The sequence below is a fragment of the Chelmon rostratus genome, chromosome 20 (assembly GCF_017976325.1).
Source record: "Chelmon rostratus isolate fCheRos1 chromosome 20, fCheRos1.pri, whole genome shotgun sequence".
Lineage (NCBI taxonomy): Eukaryota > Metazoa > Chordata > Actinopteri > Chaetodontiformes > Chaetodontidae > Chelmon > Chelmon rostratus.
In genome coordinates, this window is record NC_055677.1 from 11,527,975 (window position 1) to 11,550,050 (window position 22,076).

At 43.0% G+C, this 22,076-nt stretch overlaps 1 protein-coding gene across 1 annotated transcript; it reads right to left on the reverse strand.

The window, feature by feature from the left end:
• Positions 1-231: 231 nt before the first annotated feature.
• trpa1b (transient receptor potential cation channel, subfamily A, member 1b) lies at positions 232-21,643 on the reverse strand. Its single transcript, XM_041961477.1, has 29 exons — positions 21,608-21,643; positions 19,336-19,461; positions 18,933-19,085; positions 17,867-18,029; positions 17,455-17,630; positions 16,584-16,691; positions 16,289-16,397; positions 15,569-15,714; positions 14,768-14,904; positions 12,808-12,856; positions 11,065-11,164; positions 10,857-10,957; positions 10,196-10,371; positions 8,887-9,051; positions 7,428-7,542; positions 7,080-7,246; positions 6,660-6,750; positions 6,441-6,500; positions 6,256-6,348; positions 4,932-5,002; positions 4,592-4,748; positions 4,348-4,437; positions 3,877-4,046; positions 3,660-3,789; positions 3,031-3,213; positions 2,848-2,916; positions 2,310-2,411; positions 2,089-2,207; positions 232-1,716 (listed from the first exon to the last, which is right to left on the reverse strand). Exons 3-29 carry the CDS (start codon positions 19,026-19,028, stop codon positions 1,503-1,505), a joined length of 3,357 nt encoding a protein of 1,118 aa, XP_041817411.1. The 5' UTR covers positions 19,029-19,085; positions 19,336-19,461; positions 21,608-21,643; the 3' UTR covers positions 232-1,502.
• Positions 21,644-22,076: the final 433 nt, after the last annotated feature.

The following is a 22,076-nucleotide window of genomic DNA, read 5'->3' on the forward strand; positions in this document are numbered from 1 at the left end:
CTGAGGAAATACCGAATTTCGCTGAGGTCCAAGGGAAATCCTTGCCGGAATTGAGCAACAGTAATTCATCCAGACATGGGAGGTGTCCTCTCAGCTCTTATTGCAGCTTTAAATTCTGCCTGGGTCTCAACCAACAGACTTGAAATTTAATGAAATGTTTTTAAAAACAAAACCCATTCCTTTATCTTTTAAGACTGTATGTTTAATAACAGGTTGAGACAAAAGGGGAGGTAAAACATCATATTTGAGACATAGCACATATTTCCCAGAGAGACACATTACAGCATTATAGAAGTAGTAGTAGTTATGACCTAAACATTCAACATTATCAGTGGGTCACCAGTGTAACTTAGCAGCGCCATATTGGACAAGAAATTACTGTTTCAGCCTACAGTGAAAAATTAATGATACCACTAATACCCTAGGTTTGAGTCCAGTACACAACAATATTCAGTACTGAACCACACAATAATTAGGACAACTCAATTAAGAGCAACTGTTACAATATACAGGATGGATATAGTGGGTATGAGGGCTCAATCTGAGTTTTCTCTGTCACTTGGTGCATGCATCATGTCATGCTGATTAAACTGTATTATAGTGGTTCTCTTAAATAGTCCTAACATTTAGACATTAGATTATCACATAAGTCATTACATGCAAAATGGTTGAACCAGCTGTCACAATCTGTCAAGCATATTTTCTTTATGTTTTTCTTCGACTTTTTTTTCTTTTTGTAAATGTGCCTTGAGTTGATGAATCGCTTGTGTGTGTGTGTGTGTGTGTGAGACGGGTTGGGTCCACCAATGGTAAACCGGATCTCTAAAAGAGCTCACAGGTGCATGTCATGAACCTTCAATCGGCATACATACAGAGGGAGCACAACACAACCCTGACAAGTGGCTGAGTGCAGAAGATTTTTGTGCATTGCGAGGTGAGATCTCTGTTGTGATGTGGGTGAGGATCAGTGGCCTGACAGACAGGAGGTGTAGATAGACTGCACTGTAATTCTGCCTGAGCCTCGTTTCCTGTGTTTACTTTCTCAATTTTGTCTCTTTTTTTTTTTTGTTTGCTTTGTGCTGTAAAACACTTGTCTTTTTCTTTTCTGGATCAATGACAGGGCCTGTCAGTGAACGACAGCACAAACAGTGAAGGCTCTTGCATTCTCCCACATAATGTGTAACTTTGTTCTGCTGAAACTGATATATGCCACGCAGTACGAGTGCAGAAAACACATTTTGATGACAATGACACACATAATATCAATATCTGAGAAAGTTATGGGCTCTTACAGGGGATCCATTATGTGGTGCGGTTTGTGTGAATTGTTTTGAGAAACACACTTATGCAAATGTTATGGATGAAAAAGCGACTGAAAAAAATGGAATGTAATTAATAACACATTGTGCAGCTCATAATTATGCAAGTTATACCCAGATCTTTATGATCTAGTGATAATTCTCGTGTTGCTAGGTTGAGATGCTCTCTCCATCCCATCCTCTTCATTTTCTCTTGGACTCGATGGCCTTCATCAGCGGGACCCACCGGGACACGCGCTGTCCTCTTGGCTTGGCCTGAGCCAAGCTCGGCCACATCCTGCTCCTGATGTTCACGGGGCCGTCGTACTCGTCGGCCTCCGAGCTGATCTCCATCTTCTGGATGACGAGCTTCAGGAGGTTGTGCTGTTTCTCCAGCATGCTCGACACCTCCTTCATCCTGAGGAGGAAAGCGTCAGTTCGTGCGGCTCAGCGGGAGACTTCATTTGAGCTCACGCGGGTTTATGATCAGGCTTTTTGAGGGGGATACTGCTGAGTTGTTCTATGTGCTTATTATAGAAAGAAATACAGTCACATCTGTCACCTGGTCCCTTGCTTTATTGATTTGTCACCACTAGGGGCTGCTCATGCATCAACAACCTTGATGCTTGAAAGACCACCGTTTAGGCATTCCTTATTGTATTAGAATCAATGGTAACAATGTACTCTCCATCATCGCAGTACTAAGCCTACTTGGAGCCTAGTTTTATGATTCCAGGGAATAGAAAACTGACTCTCATGTGATTGTCACGTGCACCCTTGTGTGCCTTACCTGCGCTTTTGCTTTTTGAGCTCGTCCTCTAAAAAAGAGCACTTCTGTGATTTGGCATGCAGACGAGTCCAGACTTCACTTTCGTCATCATCACCTGTGATTAATTGCTTTATATAGTGCTGTTGACAAAAAGTGGTGAGGATTAAGAAGGGGACCTGACGCAGGCGACGGAGACAAATCGATATGTTGGACAGTATCTGGTTTGTAAGTGTTGAGCATACCTTGGAGCACTTGCGATTGGGGTAGACAGTGATGGAGTTCTTGTCGACTCGGTTCACAAACCAATAAGGCAGCTTGTCTTCCAGAGCAGTGTGGAGCTCAATCTGGGGTCAGAATATTCAGACTTTCAGTCAGCAGTGGAACCTTGTATTCTCTGTTTGATCTCAAGTCTGTACATGCATAAGACAAAGATCTCTATTCATATTCTAAACTATGTCTGTCACATTAGTCACTTCTTCATTTGCACTGAAATCGAAACAGTCAGAGCTACAGTACACAGTCTCCTGCCAATATTTTTGGAGAAGTATTGAATTTTACATGTCCATGTTCCAAGTCTGCACGGCCTCAAAAACAAAACACCACATCATCATTTACTGTGCTTGTGTTTTTTATACTTGTCTGGTTTATTTATCCAGGACAGCCACGGGAGGCTGGGCAAGCACGCAGCAAGCAGGATGAAAGTCGTAATGACTCCTGCGCTTTGGAAATGCTGCAAACGTGAAAGAAATCTAGTAACAGACGAGCTATTTCTGCACATACCTGCATGGCTATTCTTTTTAGGGCAGCATTCCTTTGTACTTCAGCAATGTCTCCGACTGCTAAGCCAATCTACGACACGAACAAAAAGGGATGAGAACCATGTTGTGTGTTCAGCGGTTTAAAAATATGCGCTAGCTTGTAATGTGAGAGGCGATGACGAGGGACACTGCTGTGCATAATTACCATCAGGTTCACCAGCAGTATTGGCATGAGCAGAACAAAGTTCACAAAGATGAAATAAGTCAGGAGACCAAAAGGTAGCTCCTTCTTCAGATAAGCATCCAGGAAGTTATTTTGGTAGTTCAGTTCCCCGACCATCATCACGAAGGTTTGTATCACTGAGAGTGGCACGCTGTCAAACTCTTTCTAAGGGTAAAAGAAGGAAGCAAATTTTATCTATCAGAGTTCAATTCTGCAGCACTTCTTCAAAACAACCCATGAGAATATATGCATTGTCTTTGTGATACCCTGCAGGCACATTTTTTTCTGTCCAGCTAGCTGTTTCCTGCTATTCCCAATCTTTATGCTTCTTTTGTCAGTGACACCATCTTGTAAATTAATGGTTTACCATGAAATTTGCTAAGTGCATTCATAAATAAAAAGCCTTTGGTATTAATGACCAAATGGCCTTTCATCCATCCACAGTATAAACTCCATCTTAGCTCCACCACTGATAATGGAAAAATCATCAGTATGTTATTCATTCTGTCACTCTGTGAGCTTTTAGAGACACTGCAGCATATTGCGTCCACTCGAAGGGCTTAAAACATTTAGTCTGACACAATTTTGACTATTTCTTTTTTTGCTCTTACCTGGTTGAGCATCAGAGCATGGAACGCCAAGCTGAATGCTAACATCAGGTAGAAGAACAGCATCACGATACGGACCAGTGTTCTCATGATCTCCCAAAACATCACAACATAGATGCCAACACCCTCAAACCTGGAGAAACAGGAAATCACCATTTAGCGGCTTCCACACCATAAAAAAAAAGACATGTAGGCACAGGTAAGTCAGGGAGAACAGTACCTCTGGAGATACAAGAGGAATCCAACCCAGGAGTTTAAAACTGCTAGTGCCCCTGCTTGCCAGTGTAAAGAACCTTCTACATTTAGCATGGTGGGAATGACGAACAGAAGACAGAGGATGGCTGAAAACCAGTCAGACTGGTTGGAATAATCCTTGAAGTAATTCCAGCGCTTTCAAGTGACAAGAAAAGAAAAATCAGCAAAAATACAAAATAATTAGACACACAACCTTGCATATATGAGCAACGCTTGGTTGCAGTTTTTCATTGAATGCACGACGAACGCTGTAAGTGTACGTTCCTGAACCCTCAGATAAAGTGCAGGGGGGACATTCTGACTGTGGTCGCTCTGCGATCCTGCACATCTAAATCAGAGGGCGCTCATCCATCACGCCCGACTGCGGGCGAGACCTGGTGCTGAACAGATTTATGAGCACATGCTTGGTGCGAGGTGATGACGTGCGTAACTGTACCTGTTGTGATATCTGCACCACCTCCTTCGCTATGGCGTAGATGTTCATGACCACGACCATCACCATGCAGATGGACAAGAACAGACTTTGCTGTGAAATGAAGATCATAATGACAAACATTGATTGGTGTCATGATTACATCATGTGAATGCTAATAAGTAGTCAGAAGCAGGTATATCAGAGGCTTACAGGCTTATTTTGATATTAAACATAAAATTCCACATATGGATGATCACTGTCGTACCTGTATGAAAGATACTGGCACCATGGTGATACTGTGCTCGCCCGTGGCAGTGGTGTTCATAGAGGGCCTCAGAGCCACTATCAGGTGAGTCAGGGGCAGCAGGCCCAACAGGTACAAAAACATGTTGAGCAAATGAGCCTTGCTCCCATAGGCGACCCTGTGGATTAGAACAAAGGAGACGGAGCAATTTCAACACGAGAAAAATGACATTCTGGGTAAATGATGCACTGGTATTTGGTGCATGCAGCACAATAAATCCTCTCTCTTGCAATCCGATCAGCAGTCACAACACATCAGAGTGAGAAATGTCACTCTTGGCCGTTATATCCCGAATACGCACCACTTCATCGCCAGGTACTTTTTGCAGACAGGGTGGTTGAGGAGTTCAATGCGGTTGTACTGCACCATCGCCTGCACAAAGAGCGACAGAAAAACAGCTTGCTGTTGATGCACGTTTTCGACAAGCAATAAAGAACAGCCTGACAGCTATGGCCGAAAAGATTTCAACGTGTATGCATCTTATTGATATCCACAGGTATAATGTAAGATGACATCAGCAGGCGCAACCATGCTGCAGAGTGCCTCTAACATTTGGTGGCAGACGAGATTGTGTTTTTGTAATAAATGGAATGTCACTGAGTATTAAAAGAAGTAGTGGTTGCTGTGTGAATGGCTATTCAACAAAGATTACACAATACACCTCTAGTTCATGCCCTGACAGAGCCCTTTAATAGGGCCCTGCAGACTTGGCCACTCACCAAAACATATTTATGAGCATCTGCATGCAGACTGAACCCATTTTGAACTTAATTGCAAAATGAGAATATAATATCACAAAAGGAATTTACAGGCAGATGAGCACTGTGGAGCTTTTGCTAGGTTCATGCCTTACACCTTTGCCTCTTCCGCTGCCTGTTTCCAACCGGAAGAAATCAAAATGACACATGTGATTGCAGTCAACAGCAATGCACCGTATGAGGTGCTGACCTCTAAGGCGACCAGCAGCAAGGGGAGAAATAGGTGGCACTCACAACACATTTATCAGCTTGTTCATAAGTAGGTATACCCAACACATGGTAGTGGTAATGGGAGGAGAGCAGCAGCCTGACCTCACAGCTCATTCCCAGCCGGCCCCTCATTGGGGTCGAGGAGGCCAGGTAGAAACCTGTCGCTCCGAGGCCTCCCTCCCTGGAGGCCAAGCTAGAGGGCCGGTGGCACGAAAGCAGGAATATGTTCTTTTCTAACTTTTCAAGGCAGCCAGAGGAATAAATATTGGGGAGACAAACTGAGGTAAGAATTTTGTTTTGACAAAGCGACAAGCAATCAAGCAAAGTGTCATCTCTCATCTAGGTGTAGCACAGGGGCAGGCCTTTGGAAAGTCATGCAGCTGCACCTCACTAACCAGTGCAGGCAAAGCAAAATCTCTTTTGAAGGAATACAGACTTTGGTTGTGTAGTTTTCACTATCACCGCAGAATGAGCGTCACCAATGTGGATGAATCGGCCAACACCGATCGAATGAGACTGTATGTGCAAGATTTGAGCCCACAGATACGTAAAGGAGAATGAGGGCGATGCATGACTAACACAACTTTGCTGCTTCATGGAGGAATAGATTATTTGCAGATATGTCAATTTTGTAAATTGAATTAAAAAGTTGCTTACGTTAAGTGCAGCCAGTGGCCGAAACTTCACGGTATTGTCAGCTACCTTCTTCAATGCAAGCGGAGCCTGGAGCCATGTGAAGTTGTATTCAATCTACACCACACAAAGAACTGTTTAATCTGACATTGTTCAGTACAATATAGAATGTCCTGATGTTTTGATTGTGCAACATGTAGCTGAATTACATGGTAGTCAGGACTGTTGTGATCGTCGTCAGATTCCCTCACACAGCTGTCCAATAGGTGCTATTGAAGAAAGCAGAAAACCAGTGAGAGAGGATCTGATGGCTTGTTATATAAAAGCAGTGTTCAATTAGAACAGTTAATACAACAGCAAACTGGAGAAATATGACCACTGTGCACGCAGATTTATGATACACATGTTTTTTCTTTGCTACTGGCAACCTTGTAGGTCTCAGGAAGAAACTCAATCATGTCTAATATGGGACATCGCTGGTTGGAGCCGGGTGTGAACAGCCCCAAAGCATCAGCACATCTGGAAGAAGACAAACGTGAATAAGTCACACTGCAATATGTGTGGACTAAACATTTTGGGCTTTGGCGCCACCGGGTGGTCGTTTTCAAAAATAAGTTGTGGCAAGAATGTGAATGATAGCACAGTCACACATCAAATTTAGTGATTTTTCAATCTCCTACTCCTTTCGATAGATACATTCAAAAACCAATCAGATTACCAGTAAAATGCAGTGTTACAATGCTGAAAACAGGCATATCTTTCTTATAACTACAGAAAAGTTGATGTTTTGGAGATGCAGGCATTTTCTGGTTTTCGCTGGATAAATACATGGTTTACAAACAGTATACCTGTCACTGTCAACTACAGCGTTGACCACATCTTTCCTCCCATTTTGCAGAGCCTCGTGCAGGAACGACGTGTCATTCTTGTTTAAGGTGAGCTCTGCTCCCCGAGACAGCATGAGCCTGACTGCAGCCACATGTCCCTCTCTGGCTGTGATGTGGAGCGCAGTGTTCTGGCATGCACAGTATATATAATACATAACAGGAGACAGGACTCTGCATTAATTATAGAACAGTGACGTCTCTATTATTCAATGCTATTGGCAGTTATTAGGGTGCCAATGTTTTTACGTAACAATGCTGAATGCTGAAATTAGTTTTGTTTGGACTTTTTGGAACAATAATGATTCATACCCCGTCCTCATCAGTTTTATCCAGTAACTTGGGATTGGCTGCCAGGAGAATGTCCATAGTCTGTGTGTATCCTGCAGACGCAGCGTGGTGCAGACAAGTCCAGCCCTTGTAATCACTGCAAACAAGACATGCTGAAATAACAGGAATTGGGGACAAGCACAAAAATTGTATACAGTTCTGTACACTGTAAATTGCAACCACTGCAAAACAGTACATAGGCGTGGTTCACACCTACACGGCTATTTTAAAAACATCTCTCCATATGAAAATGCAAAAACACAAGTGATGCACCGTCATGAGCATGCCAAACCAACAGGTGGTGATACGACCCTAAAGCCATGTTGGCCAATCAGAAGCCTAAAAAAAGGCTAGTACTGGTAAATAACTGGTGGTCCGATCGGAGCTGCGTTCATCATCATTAGTGCCGTTCCACTTGTCTGAAAAACTGAAGGGAACTTGGTGGGATCCAACCTCAGAGGGCTGAGGGTGCACGATGGTCACTCTAGAGCTGTGTCTCACCCACAATGCATTGCAGTTATACATTTGGTGCAAGAAAATGCATCCATGGTTTGGGTGGCAGTAATGTATGTAAAACACAAAGAAATCCTGCTTCAGTTAAAAAATGGTTTTCAGTTGCAGTTTTTCTCAAATATTATATAGGTCTATATGTGAATAGGTTCCCTTGCCTACTTCAATAGTTTTTTAAGCAAATCTCATTGATAGATTGATATTTTACTGAAAAACCTATTGGAATTAATTAAATCTTTTTGTACTGCTCAGCTGTTGTGATTTCTTTATTCCCAACATTCTTGGTAAATGCATCGAAAATTGCTGTCTTGCAAGATATCATAAGTAATAGTTACAATAATCACAAAACAGATCACAAATAGAAACTTCCATATTACTGATGCAGCTAATCATGAAGAATCAACATACAGCAATTATGTGCAGAAGGCGCCTTCGCCCCATTGAAATGCAGGTATTTCTGATGATTTGTAAAAAGCAGTGTAGTGCTAAGCCTCCGACTGGCAGTTGATCCATGTTAGTTAAGGCTTAAGGTGTAGATGGACAGGTGTGCTCTATTAAAATCCCTCGGTTCCCCCTACCCACTCCCCCTCTGCTCTCCAAGTGGCCTCGATGCAATGTATGCTGTTTTGTAATACCAACGGCTGAGGGCAAGTGAATGAGTGGAAGTGGAGCGGCTAATGAAACACAGCGTGTTGCTGGCTGGGTTGTGGTTGTGGGAGTGTTGGATTACGTACCAGCGACCTCATTCTGACGCCTCTGCTCCTCATTAAAACTCGAAGGCTAACTGTCCATGTATGTGTAGACGCGTATAAAGTCATTTGCACGGAAGAAAGACCAAAACGCGTTGAAAAACATACATTTGTAAAAAATACTTGTGCACTTGTGTGGACTAGGCCATAGTATAGTGTTCTGTCTGTGTGTGTCAGTTTACCTGTGAAAGAGAGCTCCCTTGCGCAACAACAGCTGTACCACCTTGGTGTGGCCCTCTCTTGAAGCTAAATGGAGCGGCGTCAGGCCTCGCTCGTCACCTTCATTTAGCAGACGAGAGTCTGTGATTGTTTCCAACAATCGATGACACGTATTGATGCGCCCGTACCTTAAAGGAGAAAGCAGCGAGGAGAAGCATGAGGCTGCGGAAGGACTTTTCTCACTGTTACGATCCGTCAAGTGGAGATGCTTTGCTGCGCTGTGGCCAGAGGCCGCCGGCACATACAGCACAGTTCTTGGCAATTGAGCATCTTGCTCAGAGACACTTAAGACCGGTGTGCAGGGCTTGAACCTGCAGGGAAAACATAGTTAAAAAGTGCTGGGGAGTGTTAATGACTAATGGTTTGGCAAACTGCAAGGAGACATAAACAGAAGTGACACATTGGCCTGGCTATGATCTCTCTCTGTCTCCAAACCTTTTAAGAAGGTCAGCAGCACTTTGTGTTAGTGCAGTGAGACTGGTGGGGACGGGAATGAGGTGTCTACAGTGGTTAAGGTATGATATCATAGCGTGGCCTTCATTTGGCCTCCAGCTCTGATGAAATAGAGGGTACATGATAGAAAAATCAATAACAATAATGTTGAATGTCCACTCATTTTACACTGTTAGCTCTGTGACATTTCTTCACATGTGCCTCGCTAATAGAATTCTATTCTTGTGATAATTCCTCCGGGTCACTGTATAATAGGTATGTCACAGCAATGAATCATCGAAAGACATCTGAGTGCAGAAATTGCTCAGCAGATTAAAACAGCGGTGTGGTAGCAGGTTTAAATGTGGCCACATTTCTTCATTTTTCATCTGACCACTGTTGTTCAATTACAGAGACAAAAGTCTTGGCTTTTGGAAGATCATAAGTCAAAGTCCTCCAAAGATCCACTTTTGATTAATGTTTCACACTTTTGGGGTATTATTGATCAATACACAACACTTGTTAGAGAGTAACTGGAGGAACAACGTCAGGATGTGATCTTAGGCTGCCTCTGAAGACAGACTTTAAGACAAGAAAATTCTGTTGTGCAGAGAGTAATTGCACCAGAGTTTTAACAGTAATACAGGGGCTTTAAAATAACAGAAACAATACAAAAGGAGTATATTCATAGCATCCCACACTATTTAATGTCAACAGCAGTGACATTGCTCGCACTACTTTGATCAAATTTGAGCGACTTTGAGGGAAATTCAGGCCAAATCAGTGTTGTCCAGCTTGGTGGTATGGAAAGTCCTGCCCTCAGGGACCAATTGAACTCACTGAGCAGCAAAGTGCAGGGCGGACTTCTTGTCCTTGGACTTGCACGCGAGGCCGACCTGCCCCGAGAGGCCCAGCATGTTCTTCACTGAGTCATGGATACCCAGCCTGCAAGCGTAGTGGAGCGGGGTGCAGCCCTCGTTATCCTCGCAGCTAAGCAGTTCCTTCACGCTGCTATGCTGTGGTGAGACAAGTTAGAAACACATTGATGTATTCATACTTTATAATAGGCAGCAATAGGTGTATTAAACATAGCACATATGTAAAAGACTGGCAGCAATCATGCAGCATAAAGGGCACAAATTACATAACTTCAACCATGACTACATTTACACATATACACACCCACGTGCTGAGATTATATAAATAATAGTGTAGTGTAATAATATTTGAGCACAGATACAGAGAGATCCCATTCCCAGTGTAAACATCAGCCTTCCTCTGTGCCTCATTTTGAAGGCATCGCTGTAGCTTTAGGTAAAGCTTACAATGTTTTCAAGGATCATCTGGCTTAGTGAGAGTATAATGAGCTTCATCAGCTGGCCTTGAATGCATGCGGCTATAGGCTCGACGCAAATTGACAGAGTGAATCCCGCTCTTAATGATATCGTAGTCTGAGCAGCGTGTGATGAGACACAAACAGTCAACACTGATTGAGGAGTACCTGCAGGACTTCTTCCGGGAGGTTTTTCAGACCTTTGGGCTGCAGAATGGCCAGGTGAAGGAAGTTACATCCGCATCTGTCTTTCACATTTACATTCGCTCCTAATAGACACAAACACATGCATGAGTGGGCACCACCTGCGTTTTCAGGCATTTTACAAACCGATATGAGCGTTGCTTAAGGGGTGAAATGCAGTGCGGTAGCTCACCTTTTGACAGCAGCAGAGCCACAGTCCTCCATGCTCCACAGCTCGTAGCCAGCAGCAAGGGAGAGTTTCCTTTACAATCAATCCCATTAAGGTCTGCGCCCTGATGAGAGAATGCACAGTGCACCTCATCAATTACTGCATTAATTTTTACATTGATGTAATCATGGCAAACAAATGAAACCATGGGAACATCAGCAACGTCTATATTAATCTCACATGTTTGCATATCAGCTAGTGTTCACGACTACCCTTTCCCTTCAGTGTGGAAGCCAACCCAAGATCATATATACCTTTACGCTAATTTAGTAGCTCTTTTCCGATTAGAAGTGTTACATTTTTGGAAAATTAACTGTCACAATCTGGTTCTTACTTCCCCTTTTTCTACCGCATTGCTCTCAGCCCCTGTCCCACTCACTTCAGCCCCCTCTTCACTACTCCCAGGCCGAGTACTTTCACTCCCCTCCCACAGCCTGCCATCCTCTAGCTGTCCACCAAATGTCCCTGCTTTTCCTCATCACCTGACTGCCCCACCCATCCACACACCTGTTCCCACTTCTCATCTGCCCCACACCCATCTCCCCACCTGCACCTCATTCCCTCATCAACCTTTCTTTGTTCCTTACCACATCAGTATGTTATGCTACCATGTGGTTCATGTCTTGCTCCCCAGCCTGCATCCCGTTAATCTGTTACCTTTCTGCTTTGGACCTTGCCTGCTCCTTGTTGGATTTGTTTGCCTGTTTGGACTCCCTTGTCTGGTTTTGACCCTTGCTGGCCTCACCATCCTGTAAGCCTTTGCTCCTCTATGTTATCGTTGAACTGCAACAGCTCTGCCTCAGTTGTCTGCATTTGGGTCCTTTCCCCAGCCCAACCGTGACGTTTACACTTCAGCAACCCCCAGCTAATATTACATTCGATACCACTACATTTTTTGAAGACATCGTTAGTTGTCATCCTTCAAACCTTTTCCATTATAATGCTTAGTTAAATAATAAATCTGCCACCATTCTGTGAAACTACAGAGGTTGCATGCAAGAGCACAAAGGCATGGCAACAGTGACTGAGGGAACAGAAGGGCTTCATAAACTGTCAATTACTTGAGCCAAAAAATAGACATTGATATATGTTATACTTCCTGTTAGCGACACATTTAAAAAACTGTAACAGGAGAAACCGCTAACATCCTCGTGGCCTGATTTGTTAGCGCTGAAGGCAAAATCTCAGCTGAAAAGCAGACGTATTCTCTGCAATTAGCTGGTCTGTGGTGCCAAGTGATGTCACTCTTTGAGATAAAACATGCACGGTGTGCACCAGTTTGTTTCCTGTTGCTGTGTTTGCTGACAGGATGAGTTGACAGGAGATGAACCCGGACCCCCAGCTTTCCCTAGCAACACAATTTTGTTACAGCAAGCGCAACAGATGGTGACAGATGTTGTACAAGCAACAGGGCAGCACCTTTGACGTTTATTAAGCCAAGAGGTGTGTTTAAAATTGCAATTGTTTAGTGGTGGCAATAGGAACACAATGTGACCCGATCACTGAATGAGCAGCATTGATGCATAAATTGTTGATTTGCCATTTTATTTGCGCAATTGCATTATGTACTGCAGAAAAAATGCAGTTTTCTTACACTTAAGGCAAGCGATTTATAACAGGGTACCTGACAACACAGTACCAGTTGTGCATAACATCTGTGGTGTTTGTGTGTGTGTGGTGGTGTGTGTGTGCGTGCCTTTTATTTACCAAAGAAATTAGGTACTCAGCCAGCTCTGTGTGGTCAAATATTGTAGCCCTGGAAAAGCAAACACAGTCGTTGTAAAGCCAGCCGTACAAACACGTGATTTGTGACTCAAGATCTGACCAGTATCGTCAGATGTTGAATAAGGACAATCTGATTCTAAGAGCGTGATATAACAACCAGATTTTCCTCTTGTGGTTACATGTTTTATCTCCAGGATTGCAATGGCTCACTTCAATGATGCACTAATTCCTGGTATTCTGCATCGAGAGAGAGACTTAAGTGGAGGTAAGATGATTTCCGCCACTGAATGACGTTCTTCAGAGAAATCTCAAAGTCTAAAATCCGCAGATGACTGACTGGCGAAAGACAGGAGCGCGGCTGTTGTGTGTGTTAGAGGTCACGTGTTAGACTTACTGAACCACACCAGCTTTTAGTTTAATGTGGGTATTTTACAACACACTTCAGCAGCTATATCAGAGGAAGAATAAAAATGTCAGGTAAGGACTTTGCAGACGTTAAAAAGAGGGTAAACAGGATTACACAGATCCCTCCCCCTGCCCCCTGTCCTTGAATCTGGTCTCACTCTGCTGCTGTCTGTGCCAACACAAATAGCTTTAAGATAAAATCAATGTGGGAAGCATATCTTTATTACGTACTCATATCACTATTATTGTCCCCAATTAAAAGCTCATTATTCTGCTGACCATGCCCAAGGATTTTATATCTTTGTTCCTCTTGCTTGTCACAGTGTTACAGTGTTGATATTATGAGGTGGATTGATCTTTATACAGCATGAGCAAGCAGTTGGTATAGTAACCACAGAGATTACACAAAAACATTTTAAAGGGTTTTTATCTCTGAATAGTTTAATTAAAACAATATCTGTTCATAAAATGGTTAATTAAAAATTTGAAAGTATTTCTGAGCATGTGCGATAACTGAGAAAAGTGGTGCTGGAAGCTTGATGACATTGCTTTTTCTGCTCTTAGTCACTAACTGGCTTGCAAGTTAACTTGAGGGACCATATTCGTACCATGCACTCGCAAGGCAAGCCTCATTTCTTTCGTGAAGAAGTTCATCCTCTTGTGGAGACTCAGATTAAATTGGATGGTGAGATACAGCTAATAAGATGGCTCGCTCTCTTATGGACTCTCAGGATCTCTCCATTCGCTCAAAGGTCAGCCCTGTCAAGATGGTTGAGTGCAAAGTCGCACTTCAAAACGCACCACGGTTGAACTCTACACAAAAGCATTGTGCAAATTAACATAAACTCTGCAATTCTAACAGCCCCATTGAAAAGAACTAACTTGGGTGCTAAATTTTTGTGTCATAAATGTTGCATGGAGGCCCGAGTCCAACCGAGTCCCTGCAAATACGATACTAAAGCCAACTACTTTATCTTAGCTTAGCTTAGCTTAGCGTACAGAGTGGGGAAAAAGCAGAAACAGCTAAACTCTCAAGCTCACTAATTAACATGTATGTTCTCATTTGTTTAATTGTACAAAAAACTAAAGTTTAAGACAACACATGTGATGAGATATGTGGTTTTATGTGCCAAAGTGACTCAGTGGAATTTACACTGGTTGCCTGGCAACCTAACAATGATGACGAGCCTCCAGCAAGATATAGTCCCACACAAAACATCACATGGTATCGATCTCTTAACAGAGCAAATAAGCGTATTTTTGTAACATATTGAACTATTCCTTTAAATCCTAAATGTTATGTTCAAAGTTGAGCTAGCAGGGCAGCTAAAGAACATCGTCACAACATCATGTCACATGGGCAGATAGATGGCTGACAAGAGGCCATTACGGAGGAAAATTATCAACCTTCACAGCAACATGCATTGGCATTACCAACACATAGTTATGGAAGTGATACAATCAGTATTTCCAAATTAGATTATTTGTTTTGAATCAGAATAACTCAGTTCAGGGTGGAGGGATAGAATAAGCCCACCTGTGTAGAGGGGTCTGATTCGCCCCGTCAGTTAGGTTGATGATGTCTTCCACTTGGTGAAACGAGGACAGCATCAGCTTGACTACCTCAGTAGCACCCTGGGTGCAGGCCAAATGAAGCGGCGTGGACCTGTCATTCTGGACGGCAACAAAGCACGGATACATTACGAGCGATGAATAATGGATAAACAGAATGAATATTCACAAGCTCGATTATGTCTGTTCCATTCGGGGACGCCGTGACAAACTGAGCCAGGCGGAGCAGAACGTAAACATGCGCGCAGGAATTAGCATGCGCACATGTGCTCACTTACACACATGCATTGTGCACTTCCCCAGTGTAACATCAGCAAAGTATCTCCCAGACTTGCTGGCTGAACCCAGGGGTCTGTAACACAAGCCTTTAATGAGATAACCAGAACTGGCAGGAGGAGGCCAGTGATCGCTCCACTCAGCTTCGCCGTGTAAGTGGAGGTGATTTGTATCAATTTAGCCAACCGAGGCTATTACTGTAGTCACTATTCCTGCTGCAGCTCCGGCCACTACCCCAGGGCTGCACATAACGATCACTCCCAGATGGGCATTATAAGACTGACGTGTTCAAACAGTAGAGGCTGGGACCACTTGGCCAGCTTCACAAGTGAAGGCAAATAAGATCTAGTTAAAATAAAATAAAATAAAGCAAACCCGATGAAGCATGCAACAGACAGACAGATGGATGGTGAACGGCAATATCTGCAATTAGTCGCTCCCAGATGTTAAAGCGTTTATCACAACACGACGCAGAGTGTGGTGCCAGTACCTGTTGCTGGTCAACTTTGGCGCCATTTGCGAGGCAGAGACGGATGGCATCCATATTCCCTCCGCGCACAGCCAGATGGAGGGGACTGCTATTGGACTTGTCCAAATAGTTGATGTGTGACTCAGTGTGGTGGCCAGTCTCCTCTCCTGCCAGCGGGAAATTAAATAAACTGTTTCATGATTGTGATTTATACACTGAGGGCCTATCAGGCTCATAATGAAGGATTCTTGCTCGACGCTTGTTGGTATAAGCTAATTTGTTTTTATTGCTGACGAGCTTTCAAGGGAATTTCAATTGCAGGGCCTCCATCTTCTAACTCCATTCTTTGCATTCAATATTTATGCTGTTTGTGTTTTTTAAGGGAAGGAAATGATGAGTAATTGTCCGTTCATGGTGGGCTATCTGTGTGGATTCCCAAACACCACAAAAATGTGAACACCCGTTAATTCCCTTGCTGAGCAATCACAGACATATCATAAATATTTTGCGATCTGGCTGAACCTTCCTCCGACAACACAAGATTTACCAAACAGACCTCCCACAGTGGATAAACACACTGTCTGTCTGCGGCATCTGGCCTCATTCTGTTAAACATCTCTGGGGGGCTGAGTTGAACCCTCATGCTATCTATCGATTTAATGCGCTGTTTGGCCTTGCAAAACTTTTTCATTATTGTCAGCACTGTGAGTTTTTGATGACAGGTCATTCCCTTTGTCTCACCGGCCTTCAGGATCACCTCCATGGCTTTCTTTGCACCTGCGAAGGCAGCGGCGTGGATGGGGAAATGGCCCAGCTTGTTCTGTTGGCAAAGCCGCGCTCTGTTCTTAATCTTTGACAGGTAGGAGAATGGATGGAGAGAGAGACAAACAGAAAATTCTTTGTCAGAGACAAAGCCGCGGCAGGCTGACGGTCAGTATAAAGAACAGCTACATAATCTGTTCTGTACAGCCGGACAGTTTCCTTTACAGGCTGGCGCAGGTACACATAAGTCTGAAAGCATCACTCTTGTACATACCAATATGTTGAGAGCCTCACAGTTATTGATTGAACAGGCCAGTATCAGCGGGGTGTTCCCGAGGTCTCCCTGAAGATTGCTGTCTGTGGCACAGTAGGACAGCAGCAGCTGCAGGGGGCAAAGATAAGAACTTAACAGTGAGCTCCATCCTGTTCCTTTCCTCAACTCCTCACTTATGCACTCGCGTCCTCCAGCATACGGCAACCGTGTCAGTTTGTGGACAGCAGCCAAACGCCACAGGGACGACGGGACAAGGTCTTCCCAAGTAGACGGTCGAGTCAGGCTTTGTCAGATAGTTTTCAGTTGACTTTAGAGTGCAGTGGCTGCTCTAATGAGGGTCATTAGATGGTGAGTTCATGTGCTGTAAAAGGTGGGATGTGGTCATATGATATACTCTTTTCTTCCTTTTGTTAAAAAAATTGTAAACCTGCCGTCTTTCTGTTAGGTAGAAAGGAAAATGAGATGAGGAAACAAAGGCGGTTTTACACTGGGCCTCCTGTTGGCTTAATGGGTCTATCATGCAAGTAAACCTTGGTTTGAAATATTCATTCACTGGTGCCAGAAAGTAGTGAAATCCAGAGTCGTAACAATATGGCTATGTAAATTTACTCCATCAGGGACTGGGTGAAAAGTACTGGGGTGGGGGGGATTTTGGATCTTATATTTTATAAAAAAAACAAAATGAAATATTTTCTTTACCTCCTCCCCTCAAAATCTCCAAGTAGTATATTTATTGTGAAAATGATAAAACATAAAAAAAAAGTCAATGTCTGTGCTGAGGGGGTTGTATATCAAAATGTTTTTGACACAAAAACACGGGAGCACTTCAAATAAATAGTTATTTCAGCCTGGACTCTTTCGGCTTCCTCACCTCCACCAGGCTGTTGTGTCCGAGGCTGACAGCCAGGTGCAGGGGGGACAGCAGGGCCATGTTGAGGATGTTGGGGTCGGCCCCCAGGTCCAGAAGAGCCTTGCAGCTCTCCGCTTTGTTCCTCTCCACAGCCCAGTGGAGGGGCACATTTCCCTGCTCATCACAGCTGTTCAGCTCTGGGAGGGGATGCGAGAGCACATGTGAATACACACACACGCACACACACAAATGCCATTAAGCTATTAATAAAGATGCAGATACAATCAACTCTTATAAGTACCAGACACAGCACTCTGTAATATAACTTACTGCTTTATACAATAACTTCAATCCAGAATTATGGTGATGCACAATGCGCATATTTCACCTTTTCTGGACTGTAACTTGTGATCGATGACTGAGGCATGCCTACCCTGTGAGTCTGTGACACTGGTGATGAATTGGATAAGGGTGATGTAGCCCCCTGCGGCGGCGTGATGAAGGGGACTGGCTCCACATTCATCTTTCTCACTCAGGACCTCTGGGCTCTTCTTGACCAGGTTCTCCAGGAGAGCCAGGTCACCCTTCTCAGCCAACTGGATGGTAATATAGAATGTGATATAATGTGCGCAGAGTGAAGATAAGAGAAGAACCGTGTCAGGCTTTTCCAGAGTGAGGATTAATGCTTTTTATTTGTATTAACAGCCATCAGTGTTTCTGTTGCAATAATAAATACGCAGCCCGTCCACACCAAAAAACGTTATTGCAACTCATATTTAAGTTCGTTAGGACGTTGGTTGGCCGGTGTGATTATGACAGCAGCAAAGGAGGAAGTCAGGTGACGTAGTGCCAAAAGCAAGAAAATCCAGACATGCAGGAGGTGGGGCGGACGGATGGCTCAAACAAACACTCAGGAGGATGCTGTTTGTGTCCAGTGTGAAACCAAAAGTCAGCGTTATGTAACTGAACATGAGTAACACTAATTTACCCCATTAATGTACACCAAAATCCATGATCTTTTCCTAAACCTAACCAAATAGTTTTTGTGTCTAAACCTGAGCAAACTACCTTAACCACATGATGACAACTGGTCTGTTACACCTATCTCTGGTACTCTCCATCAATCATATATGTCAGTTCGGTAACAGTCATATATGTTGTTTTGGGAGTCATTAGCAGTTAACATGTTTAAGTATGAGGACATGTTGTATGACATAATGTCTATTGTTCAATTTAAAGACCACTCGGTAGAATAATCTAAGTTTCAATACTGCAACTCACGTAACGTTGTTATACAATGCTGGAGTTGTCATCCGGTCTGCACTCAGCTCTTCACAGTGACTTTCTTTAAGATTACACAGGGTTGGGATTACTGATGGGGTGTTACATAAACACTCCTCGTATTGTAAACAGTTTTTTTTCTTTTTTAGACCTTTGTGGTTTCGCATTTGTTGATTTTTTACTTCATTTCCTCTATAAATTGGCTTATTTTTCCTCACCTCGAATACATTAAGACTTGCCAGAGCTGGATCCTCATCCTCTATCACATATGTATAACAACTGGTCTGTCGGGCCACCTCCCTGCTGAAGTTCATCACTCAACTCACTGGAGACAAACTCTGGGTGCCCACATGAAGGGTGGCGACACGTGTCTAGACATAACCACACACACACACACACACACACACACAGGTGCACATATCTGTATGCAGGCAACAACAAAATACTGAAATAGAAAACAAATTCACAATAGTTTTAATCAAGTCATATAACTGAGTATATAAAGCCTGTTTTACAAGCATGGAAAAAACGGTGTTATGTGACTGAGAGGGCAGATAACACCGTAAGCCATAGGCTCCCCTTGCCATGAGGGGATATGGGCACAGATGACTTTGTCTTTACCCGGAAGGGCATTCAGATTCGCCGAGTGTTTGGAGGTTGAAACCCCTTCTGTTGAAGAAAGCAATTATCTCCTTCGCAGCTGGGGGGCAGCTTGTTTGAGTCAGTCCCAGGTGTCCTTGGGTGATCCTGAGCGTGTGAGATTGAGAAAGACCTTGTAATTGTACTGTACGAAGCCCTCGATCACATCAAAAGGCCAAACGATGAATGACATTTTTGGTGAGCGAATTATGGAGAACTCTCACTGGGAGCCTCCTCGCCCTCATGCAGCGGCGCTCCTTTGGCGTAAACTGTGACTGATCAAAGCTATTTCTCAAAACAGCAGTTTCGCCCCGTGCGGACGGAAGTCATTTTGTGGACATTATTTACTTTCTATTGCTAACTTGATTAACATCGAATTTCAAACATTTAGGCAATATTGCATGAGTCAGATCGCCTGGATGGAGTTTCTAAGCCGGCCTGCTCCTTTACCGGCTCCTTTAAGGTGAGCAGAATTACTCTCTCCACATGAGAGATCAATAATCAACTCTAACCTCTGTGAGCTCTGGTCAATTTAATTCACTTCCCTTCAGGCAGCCCTGCAGATTAGTAATGGATTCTTCTGATCGGTAAATAAAGAAATAGGATCATAATGTAGAAGTGTTGCTCTTACTGGAACATGTGGTCTTTGCTTCAGGGGACTTCCCAACGATTTTACCTCGTTGGCACCAATTACAGTTTGAGGTACATCCATAGGTACACTTATACACTATTGTTACAGATGACCCAGAAATGCAATACAGTGTAGTTCACCTTGTTTGTAATAAGCTACTGCAAAACATTCCCACCAGAGAACATGTTTCCTTTATGATCCGTCAATATTTCAGGACTGGAAATCAGGCTCGCACTTTAGTGCAAGTGCAAATTAACAGGGTGACTCCTCTGTAAAAAAAAAACCCAAAAACAAGTGACGCAGCCTCATTTTCTTCTAATTTGGTGGATTTGATAATGACCCATTGTATATCATCCCCCCCATCACTTCCGAGCAGCAGTGGTAAATAATTGTCATTGCTGTTTTATAATTGAGTCTGCCACTCATCTGTACACAGTATACAGGAAGTGCACTAATGGCCACTGGTAAACACATGTCCCACACAGCTGAAAAGCAGGTGGTGGATAGAATTGCATTTAACAATGACATCCTTGCATACGAGGGATTTGCTTTGAAAGTTTATTCTTCCAATGTCCATATTCAACTGTGTACAGTTGTATTACAGACAACTAGGCGTACATGTTTGCTGAGAGAATTTAATTAAAAAAATAAAAATAATAATTAAAAACTCCTACTCCAAATGACCTACAATGACCAGTCAAGGTGTAAAACTAGATGGATTTGTTTTGCAGCAAAACAACCGTAGTCAATTCTGAAGTGTCACACTAGGCTATTAGATTATAATAATGAAGCTTTAAAATCAAAATCATAAAACTTCATGTATGAATTACTAAATAAATGAATAAAACAATGGTGGAAAGTAACTACACACATTTACTCAAGTACTCTACTGTAATACAATTTAATGCTACTTTATACTTCTGCTCCACTACATTTCAGGGGGAAATATTCTCCTTACACTGCTGCATTTATTTCAAAGCTACAGATTAAGATTATGATAATGTTATAAAAAACAACGCAGTCAAAGTGGTTTCCAGTGTTTCGGGCTTGTGACCACTCACAAAAACAGGCGCTGCGTCTGGTTGGAGTTGTGACTTCCAGCAAAGAGACATTTCCCCTCTCAGCTTCTCCAATGCTCATATTTAAATAACTGTTTATCCATTATTTCCCAAATCAAAGAAAAAAAAATCCATCCAAAAACTGATGAATTTAGTAATTGAAGACCCTTTGGAGCGGCCCGTCCCCTGGGTTAAAACCAGATCCACTTCGAGCAGCTGCAATCTGTAATTATATCTTATTCTATCAGAATTAATCATATCATTATTGTGCTACTTACAGTGCACACTCATACATCAGTATTACTGGTTATCGTACATTATCATACATCACACACTTGTTGGATGTAACTCACTGCACAATAACTGATTCTAATCTAACTGCATCAAATATATTTAGATAAGTTGGCATTTTAAGTGAAACACCAGCTAAAACTTTAAACTGACAAATACTTTATACGGTGAAAACATTTGTCAGAATCGGAGATATCCCAAATATTTACCCTTTTTGAGAAATAAGCCGTAAAGTTCGAACATTCAGAGGAAGCTGAAGGCGTCATGTACTTACTGGATGTTGGTGTGATGTCGGTGTTGAGCTCAGGATGTTCTCCTCACTGCTGCAAATAGGGCTTTTAAATAGTGTGGGGAGACGAGACTATTACCCAGTCTGCTTCCTAATGCAGGCAAGACGCTGCCCCTTGTGACCAAATGACTCTGATGTTTTCACAGAGAAGAAGGCAAGCCCATGTCGTAATGTGATAGGAAATGTGGCTGGCATTAATGCATTAAGCAGTACACATGATACTGCTGTCTCCCTCACAATAAGTTTAGGTTAATGTGAATGGATGCTCCGGACAAGAAAAAAAAAGACAGTGTGAAACGTGATTTGGTTAAAAAGCATCTTTCATTTTGTGCCTAATTATAAACTAGACACTTTCTGCGATCAGAGCATGTGACCAAAACAGCATCTGTCACCATTTCAAGTTTGAGGGGATGACCTTATTATTTTTGTGTACTATTGGAAAAGCATGGCTCCC

Coding starts and splice junctions, on each gene's coding strand:
- trpa1b (XM_041961477.1), bottom strand. CDS start 19,028: ATGAACTTCAGCAGGGAGGTGGCCCGACAGACCAGTTGTTATACATAT. Junction 18,030..18,932: donor CAAGTCTTAATGTATTCGAG/GTGAGGAAAAAT, acceptor ATTACCATCCAG/TTGGCTGAGAAGGGTGACCT. Junction 6,349..6,440: donor ACAACAGTCCTGACTACCAT/GTAATTCAGCTA, acceptor TGTGTGGTGTAG/ATTGAATACAACTTCACATG.